This window comes from Danio rerio, chromosome 16 (assembly GCF_049306965.1).
Source record: "Danio rerio strain Tuebingen ecotype United States chromosome 16, GRCz12tu, whole genome shotgun sequence".
Lineage (NCBI taxonomy): Eukaryota > Metazoa > Chordata > Actinopteri > Cypriniformes > Danionidae > Danio > Danio rerio.
In genome coordinates, this window is record NC_133191.1 from 17275752 (window position 1) to 17286142 (window position 10391).

General features: G+C 35.6%; 1 protein-coding gene across 2 annotated transcripts; it reads right to left on the reverse strand.

Moving 5' to 3' along the window:
• Window positions 1-299: 299 nt before the first annotated feature.
• On the reverse strand, window positions 300-4152 carry nppcl (natriuretic peptide C-like). Of its 2 annotated transcripts, none has more exons than XM_005157924.4 (3): window positions 3935-4152; window positions 1079-1208; window positions 300-978 (listed from the first exon to the last, which is right to left on the reverse strand). In XM_005157924.4, exons 2-3 carry the CDS (start codon window positions 1175-1177, stop codon window positions 679-681), a joined length of 399 nt encoding a protein of 132 aa, XP_005157981.1. In that variant the 5' UTR covers window positions 1178-1208; window positions 3935-4152; the 3' UTR covers window positions 300-678.
• Window positions 4153-10391: the final 6239 nt, after the last annotated feature.

Here is a 10391-nt window from a genome sequence, read left to right on the forward strand (position 1 = left end):
TCTGTGAGCAATTAATGTTCTTTATTAAGATTAAATATCTGGCACATACACCTCAATAAACCGTGACTGCCCACGCATCATCACAGAATGAATGTGTTTCAGCCTGTGTGTCCTTCTTCAATGAGAGCTGATTAAGACTGTGAAAATCCTGTCACATTCTCCCATTAGCATATTTGCAGAAAAAAAGATATATGTGCTGAAACAGGTGGAACTACTTGATTTGCAGTGTGTGGGAGAACACATGGCTTCAGAGAAGCATAATAAAAACACACAATAATACACCCAGAAAACACTATAAATATGACATGGGATCAAACTTTATTCAGGCAAAAATTAAAGGTGAGGAGTATATATTTATGTTCTATAAAGCATGCATTTTGAGACTCTTTGAGACCTTATGAATACTAGTTAACTACTAGCAGAATATCAAAATGAGGGTCACAAATCAACTACATCTAAAACACTCAGCTCCCTTCATTAAGAAATAAATATGCAAATACAGTTAAACAACGTCACCTTAAATTCAATGTAAAAATAAGTATATTGAGACACAATTGAATGAATTTGTCCACCTACAACTTTGTACACTATTTTCACAGGGTCCCAGACTAGACCAGCACAGAGTTTTGTAACCTAAGTAGGACAACAGTCATTTTAAATCAATTTCTGAGTTCATCATTAGCAGCCGAGGCCACTCATAGAGCCGATCCGGTCCAGTTTCAAGCCAAAACAGCCTCGGTTCCACCCCCTCCGCAACCGATCCGGTGGAGCTCGTTTCTGATTGGCCAAAGCCCCCTTTAAAAGCCGGAGCCAGGCATTCTCATTCTGCACCGGTATGTCAATCCACTTGGGATATTCTGCAACCTTTAGCCCAGAGCTGAAGGTCTGCACGGGCTCTTCCGATTGGTCACTTGTGAGGTTTTCAAGATCATCAAGGGTTAAAAGGTCATTGTATCGCTCAAGGAACTGTTCAATGACCTGCGTTGTAGACACAGGAAAATGTCAACATCACTGTTTTATAATTTAAAATAGTAAGAAGAAAAGAAGCATGTAAAGAAGCATGCCTGAGGAAGCCCACCTGCATGGCTTTGTCAGAGGTGTGAAGGGCTCGGGTGCTGCCCGGCACGGGATTGGCCAAAAGGATAAGAAGCACCACAAACACAGATGAGCACAGCATAGTGCAAGTGATATTGGCCCCAGATACACCACTAATGCGAGGGGATGTGGATAGATTTAGATGAAAAGATTTAGATAGATATACTCAAACACAGGAGCATGGAAATACAAACACCAGCATTCAGCTGAAAACAACACAAAGGGCAAAGAAACAAAAACAAAGAAAGAGGTTAATTTGTGTTTTGCATTAAACTATTCTGAATCAATTTAGATACACATTTTAAAACATGTGTTGGTATTACGGTAAGGGATGGGCAAAAATACATAAAAAAAAAAAACAACTTAATTTTAGGTGTATCAAAATAAACTACAAAATACAGCAGTCACAACGTGTAAAATTTCTGTACAATGATTATTCAACCTCATAATATTTTAAAAGGGTGTTAATTAAAAAATTTTGTTCACATAAATTTTCAGAAATATTGTTTTTGCTACTGAACTCTTCAATACTAAAATCAAAACAAAAAACTTTATTAGGTGTTTTTGATTAATAAATATTTTTGTTTCATATGTTGTGAAATCTTACGGCTTACATCTTTTCTCTTCATTAACTATACAGTGGACATACTGATAAACTACTGCCATTTTAAACAGCCAATGAAGTGTTGTAGGAATCACTACTGTAGGATTTGTTTCTATGTTGTATTTTGTAATGCTGCTAAATACTTTTACAAAGAAACATGACATATCTTTTCAAATCTTCCATCAATTAATGTATTTATTTTTGCTACTGAACTTTTCAATACTAAAATCAAAACTGAAAACTGTCCCTAAAAGCCTCAAAAGTACATTATTTTGTCCAACAGCTCCAATATTTGTTAAACTGTAGTGAGTTTATTGATCTGCTCTCACTGTATGTGGGCAGAGTAAAACAGAAGGATGAGAAGGCTGTACGAGTTCTGATATTGCAGAATAAGGGCTAATAAGTCAGTAGAGCTAATAATTCTGACTTCAACTATATAACTATAGTTATGTATATGTATATATATATATATATATATATATATATATATATATATATATATATATATATATACACACACACACACACACACACAAGGTGTTTTTGATTATTATTATTTTTTCTTATGTTAAGACATCTTAAAGCTTACATCTTTCCTCTTCATTAACTATACAGTAGACCTACTGATCAGTTTGAAACAGTCAAGTATTATTTTTTAACGACAAATATTGTACAATATATTGTACAATATAGTCTTTCTCCTAAGAGTTTTTCCTTGTTCTTTTAATGGAAGAGTTGATAACATCCAGAGCAATCTGAGAGTGCATTCATATAATGTCTTGATGTATTTTGCCAGATTTTTTAAAAGACTAAAATACAAGAATCTAAAGTTTTTTGATAAAAAAAATAAGCCATTTTCATCAGCCCTGTCAATTATAAAAAAATAGTATATAAAATACTATTTTCTATTTAAAATATGTAGTTGAAATGCATGTATTATAATAATATTATATATAATATTATAATACTGCCCATCCCTGATTACAGTTTAACAGAAAATGGGTCAATCTTACTAACAAAAACATGAATCCAGGTCACAATACACAATAATATACAGTTGAAGTCAGAATTATTAGCCCCCCTGTTTTTAGAGAGGATTTTTTCAACATATTTCTAATCATAATTGTTTGAATAACTCATTTTTAATAATACAATTTTTATTTTATCTTTGCCATGATGACTGTAAATAATATTTTTCTAGATATTTTTCAAGACACTTTTAAACAGCTTAAAGTGACATTTAGGCTTATCTAGGTTAATTAGGGTAACTAGGCAGGTAATTTTGACTTTAAAATGCATTAAAAAAAATTAATAACTGCTTTTATTCTAACTAAAATAAAAGAAATAAGACTTTCTCCAGAAAAAAAAAAAAAAAAAAAATATATATATATATATATATATATATATATATATATATATATATATATATATATATATATATATATATATATATATATATATATATATATATATAATTATTATTAGACATACTGTGAAAATGTCCTTGCTCTGTTACACATAGTTTGGGAAATATTTAAAAAACAAAAACAAATTCAAAGTGGGGATAATTATTCTGACCTCAAATGTATTCCCTAAAGAAACGTTTTCCCTCATTACATTTTACATCATTATTTTATTGTTAATACAGTAGTACTGTCAGTATTTGACTAAAAAGGACTTTTAATTCAGTTCAAAGACAGCACAACTGATTCTATGTTTAAACACCTCAAAATATAAAACATAAACATTAATGGGTGGCATCAACTCAAAAATGTTTATTATATGAAATAATAAACAGCTGAGTTTTTCCATGTTTTACAAAAATATAGGTTTAGACAACCATGCATTATTATAGTCAAGTAAATTATTATCATTATGTTACAATTATTTTTATATTTATATAATATTACAATTTCTTTTTTGCAATGCAATGCATTTTTTTAATGAAATTGTATTTAAAATATTCAAACAAAATGATTTATTATTTAGATTTTTGTAAAAAAAAAAAAAAAAAATGACATGGATATGTTCTTGTCAGGTTTCATGAGATTAACCCTTATGTTAAAACAATAAAAATGATGTTTATAAAAACATTTTATGATCATAAAGTATGCATACTATACTTAAATCAACAAACTAATTGTTAAATTAAGTTTCATGTTGAAATTCAACACAATTTTGCAAAGATTTTCACATGATATTAAAAAAATAAAGTTTTGAAATTGTTTTACTCACCAATAAGAGTTTGAGGATCTTATAAAATATCTGACTGAATGCTTTAGTCCTGCTCCATCCTGTGTCTCTCTCCCTCACACGTCTCAGTTCAGTTTTTGGCACCTGCTAGGAGCATCCCTGTCTTTCTCTCTTCCTTCCTCTAAGTGCAGGAATTGGCTTAAATGTGAGTGGTGTTTATATGTCAGTGTGTGTGTTTGCATGAGCTGAGGGAGTATGTTATTAGCATAAAGATGAGGTGTCTATATATGCTTTACCCGTCCCCCCTTTTGCTCATACAACACACACCTCTTTTCCCTCCCTTTTCTCTCTCTCCTTCTCACGAATTCATATACGCAAATGCACCTTATTTTCTCGATGCCTCTTGGATGAAGTCAGAGGTACGGAGGGGGTGTTTGATGTTGTCTGGGTGATCAGGCAGGGGATGCCACCTTCTGCTTGGAATATGACATCATATGGACGCAATTGCAAAAGACGTCGTGACACAAATGCAGGGCACCACAACCAGGTGTTGTCTCTCCCTCTGCCCTGCATTAAATGATCTCATCCTTTCATTTTTTTCTTTCTCGTTTATCCATCTCCTCACATCCTTCTGTTTGCAAGGTGTGACTTTAGCTGCCAAAAGCACCATGGGCTGGCAGAATATTGTATCTTTTGAGAGTACGCCAACACTTTTTTAGTGGACTTAACTCAAGGAGATATATAGAGCTTTCAGTGTCTGTTTGCATAAGAAAGAGACATTTCTTGTGGTTCCTGTATCATACGACTATGCATACGAGTCTAAAAATCATGTTTGATGACCATCATCTGAATTATGTTGTACGTTATTTAAGTGCGTTAAAGGTCACTTATTTAATATGAAGTCTGGATTTTTTTTTGTTTCACCCCATTAATCCTCTTCTGTGGGTCACTGTGAGAAATGTCTTTCCTTTGCTTTTTTTTCCTCTCTCTGTGAGTGCCATCACAGACTGCCAGTGCCATCTGCTTACTGCTCCCACCAACCTCAAGAACATAATACTAGCCACACACACACACACACACACATGCACGCACGCACGCACACACGCACACACACACACACACACACACACACAATAATAATATTACTGTCAATAGTGTCACCATATTCTCTTGCATTAGTAATAATTTACATATTAATATTAATATGTACTATTAATATTAATTACATATTATTAATTACATATTACATATTAAAAACACATTTACAGAGTTTAAATATTTTAATAATTAAATTAGGTTTATTTCAATTAATCTTTATTTCTATAGTTCTTTTATAATTTAGATTGTGTCAAAGCAGCTTAACAGTATGTAATATACTTCATTTAAATATTATGATATCAAATTGAAGACATATTTATTATCACTGCTGTGAAATGATCATTCTTTTTTGGTTTGCCAAGTGCTGTTCCATTGAGAAGTTTATTCAAGACATTTTAAAACATACTAGATTCACAATAATGTATATTTCATTAACTTATATATTTTATATTTGCCATGATCAAAGTACATATTATTTTACTAGCTATTTTGCAAGATACTAAAATTCACTTTGAATGCAATTTAAAGGCTTAAGGTTAATTATACACCTTTGTGCCAAAAAAAAAAAAAGGAATATTGAGGGAAAGTCCATTTATTTCAATAATTTGATTCAAAAAGTGAAACTTTTTTGTGTGTTATTTTAGTTCACTACACACAAAGTGAAATATTTTAAGGCTTCGTTTTTTTTTTTTTTTTTTTTTTTAATGGTTATGGATTAAAGATTAAAAAAGAAAAACTCCAGTATATCACAAAATTAGAATATCATGATAAAGTTGCTGGCAGGATTGGTATTTATGATACAAGTATTTTAAATACATATTTTAAATACAAAACAGTATTTTGTAATTTGTATTTTTTGGGATTTAAGAAAATGGGTTAATATTTTGTATTGTTTAATATTTCAAAATACTTCAGTCTCCTGTATTTTAGTATTTTAAAATACTGTAAAATACTTTGTAAGAAGTCTACATGATGACATCATAAAAATGGGGCTTCAGATTGGTGCTTTCTCAGTTTCTTGCCTAGGCTTGAGATCTAAACAGAAAATTGATTAAGAAGGTGGTCAATGCATGGAGTACGAATGGAAATCATGCAACACACATAAAGGGTTCAATTTTAACGTTCTAAGCGCAGAATTGAAAGCACATGGTGCAAAAGCATTAAGGGTGTGTCCAAATTCACTTTTGCTATTTTAAGGATGGAAAAAATATGGTTTGTGCCACGGTACATGGTCTAACAGCGTTGAACTTATTCTTTTAAGGAGTCATAGATGTGTTTTGAGCATAATGTGCATTAAATCAGAGCCTCATCTCACATTCCCTTCTTATGCCCCATATGTCTCCAAAACTTGACAGGTGGACATAACTAAACTTGTTATTTATTAAAACAAATATAAATATGCATATAAAAAATAATACTGCTAATAATAATAACATTATACAAATGCAGATTGTCAGGAATTAATTGAAAAAAAGTCGCTTGAGGTGGAGATGGCATGGAGGCAGTGGTTTTTATGAACAATACCGGAGATTGGAAAAATCCCGGGAAAAACAGGACTGTTGACAGGTATGCTTTAGACCTGCTTTCAGTTGGTCAATTGCACAGTCTATTTTAGTTTCTCAAAATAGCAACGTGCCAACAATGCGCCTTAACACGCCTCTTTTCTAGATTGGAACACCCATGAGTCCACACAGTGGCGCAAATGGATTTACTATTTAAACAATGTGAAAATTAAGGTTGCGCTGGTCTGACAACAGACCAGCTAAGCTATTTCAACTAAGACCAGAAATATGTAATGGCAGTTTGGTGTACAATTTGGCATCAGCATCTTTGCTTAAGAAATGAGATGGAATAAAATATCGGTCCTTAAGAACAGGATGTGGAGCCTTCAGCTCATAATCATTATCAGTCTCAGTGCTGCAGGTGGGAATGTAGAGGAACTTTAGAAATATAAAACACCTAAATACTGTGTACTAATGTTCACTAAGAAGGTAAACAGACTCTTCCAGTTAAAGAAGAACTGAAAACATATTGGAATAATGAGTAAACTGTACAAATGGATGTAGTTTTAAGTGCGTTGCTGATGTAGATGCCAAGAATATAAGACAAACAACATTAAAAGAAGTCCTACAGTGGCGATTCCTAGAATACTTCATAGACTGTTTCAAATGCCAGTAGCTGATCTGCAGGTGCACTGTACAGTTAATGAAGAAATGGTACAATACAGTATATGAGACAAATATGTAATAATACTTTAGTCTATACAGCAGCAGCAGGATGTATATGATCAGTTTATTTGCAAAAAAGATATAAAAAAAAATACTTTTTTAGAGATATCATGTTTTATGTTGTGCATTAAAGAGTACAATTGCAAAATGCATGATTTATGGAAATTACTTAAATTGGAGACATAATTTTTTTACATTAAGTATTGAAGATTTAAATTGCAAAAAACTACATTTATTGCACAAACATAAATAATATATCATCTTCATATATCACCCTTTAAAACATACAACTTTTAAGAGATGATTGCAACTTCTTTGGCCACGCAATGGATGAAAACACAATGAAGAGATATAGTACTTTATTCCTACTCATTATCTGCATTAGATGTTTTTTACAGTGATTAAAAATCATCTTCAAGACAGGACTTTCAGTGCGAAATTTGTACAAAATGCACACTAAAATGAAAGAAAAAGTCAGTTTAAAGGTGAAAGGATTGACCAAATATGCCTATTGATAGAAGGTTTGCGAAGAAATTTGAGGCTCCTTTGTAAAATTATTTTGTATTTTCAAAATATTTTATTTTGATACATTTCTTGCTGCTGTATTTTGTAGCTTATTTTGATACATGTAAAAGTGATGCATTTTGTATTTTATTTTAAAATACATTTTAATGTGTTTTTGCCCATCCCTGATTGTAGGTTCTCAAAGTTTCAATCTAGTCCACTAATCATTGCAAAGCCTTGAAATAGTCTCAGTCTGGCCTAGTAGACTTCAGAATCATGGCATAGATTTCTGACTAGATGGTTGTGCAGAAGACCATCATTGGAATATTCCATAAAGAGAAAAAGTCTCAAAAGATAATTGCAAATAAAGCTGGATGGTTACAGAGTGCAAAGTAGTGAGTAAGGCATGATCGAACACCCAAAAAGGGGGGAGAGCAAGCGCAGACACCGGCTGCTGGTCAGTGGTCCAATTATAAATAATCAATAACACCCGTATTTTCTAGTGGGTGGGCCGGAGAGAGACCTTCATAAGGGGAGGAGAAGGAATAGCCAAGAGAGAGGAGAGCCTGACAACAGAGACTTAATACACACACGCATGCACACAAGTGCCCAGCACAGAAAATTGATAAATATTTGTGCTTTCCTGATATTGCCGGCCCTGTGTTCTTCTTCCCACAAAATGAACTTTACTACAGTTGTGCCGAAACCCGGGAAGAAAAAGAGACTTCGCTGCCCAGATGATCACTCCGTCGACCAGTCCATTTGCAGAAGTGATCCAGGTGCTCGCAATCCTCCACTGCGAGCAACATAAGTTGCTGGTGGAGAGATTCGGGTGGACCAAGACCAACGGTTCCACGTCCTGGTGGAAGCCCAGCGAGAGGACTGGGCTCAGCCTCCCATCTTCCTCCAGAAGATGGGGCCTCAGGATGATCCGAAAGTGTCCCTGGACCTATTTGAAAAGATGGCGGAGGCATGTGGCTGGCCACGGACTGAGTGGTTGGTAAGAGTCATCCCGAAGCTGTCAGTTGATTCGTCCAGGGTCGGGAATTTAACCTCTCTCTGTGACTCTGTGGGATGGATACCAGGACTGGGGGCAAGGAAGCATGCCAAGCGGCCACGCTTAATAGCCTCATATCCCGATTTTTTTGGTTGGGCTGTCACAGAGACATCAGCAGATGGTGCACTGCCTGCTTGGAATAAGTGGTTAGAGCCCTTGCTATTCGCTGTTGGGGAGGTTCCTCAACCCTCCAATAGGTTTTCCCCATTCGAGCTTCTCTACGGCAGACAGCCCTGAGGGGTGTTGGATGTTGTCAGAGAGGCTTGGGAGGACGAGCCTTCTAATATTAAAAATGAAGTTCTGTACATTTTGGACATGTGAGCAAAACTCCATGTACTGGGGCAGCTATCCATGGAAAAATTAGCTTAAGGCTCAAAGTGAACGAGGCCATCGCTATGACAAGGGCACTAAGCTACAGAAATTTTCACCGGGAGATAAAGTACTTGTACTGCTGCGTTCTTTCAGCTCTAAATTACTCGCCAAGTGGCAAGGGCCGTTTGAGGTCACACAGCAAGTGAATGATCTCGATTATGAGGTGGTAAGAACGGACAGTAGTGGAGCACGTTAAATTTATGATCTGGATTTCTTAAAGCTTTAGAGAAAGCCAGAAGTGGTGGCACTGGCAACTGTGATTACAGTCGAAGATGACCTGGGACCAGAGAGAGGAGGCCGAAATCAGCCAAGCAATCTGGTCACAGGAGGTGATCATCTCTCGGTCGTGCTTATAGGATTCAGCACCTTATCGAGACCGAACCGGGCGTGGTCGTTAGGATCACACAGTGACTAGGCAGCTCGATCGTCTTGTTTCTTAAGACACGGTCCACTTTTGTGTGGATTATCACAAATTAAATGCCGCAGATTAACGAGTTGCTCGACTGGTTAGGCACTGCTCGCTATTACTCGACAATGGATTTAACAAAGGGAAGGTATATTGGCAGATCCCCTTAACTCTTATATCCCAAGAAAAAAACTGCCTTCATAACGCCATTTGGATTACACCAGTTAGTAACACTATCTTTCGGGCTGTTCGGGGCTCTGGCTACATTTCAGCGCCTAATGGATAAAATACTTGCCCGTCACCCAGCATATGCCGCTTCTTACATAGATGATATCATTGTCTTTAGTAATGAATGCACCATTTGTGGGCAGTATTATCAGCACTGAGGCGGGCTGGGCTCACGGCCAACCAGAGGAAGTGTGCAATTAGACAAGTGAGGTATCTGGGCTTCCACTTGGGTCATGGGCAGGTGCAGCCACAAATTGATAAAACTGCAGCTAATGCAACCTGCCCGAGTCCCAAGACCAAAAATGATGTGAGAAAGTTATTGCTGCTGGTGGGATATTATAGAGGTTTCGTCCCTGAATATTCGGCCCTCATCAGTCCCTTAAGTGATCTCACTAAAAAGGGGGAACCAGATACCGTCCAGTGGTCGGAGCAGTGCCAACAGGCCTTCACCAAGGTTAAAGCTGCACTTTGCAGGGGGCTGCTATTGCACGCTCCTAATTTTGCTCTCCCCTTTATTTTACAGACGAATGCTTCCAATCGGGGTCTGGAGGTGGAGGGTGAGGAATGGCCGGTGCTGTACATTAGCCGCAAACTGTCCAACAGGGA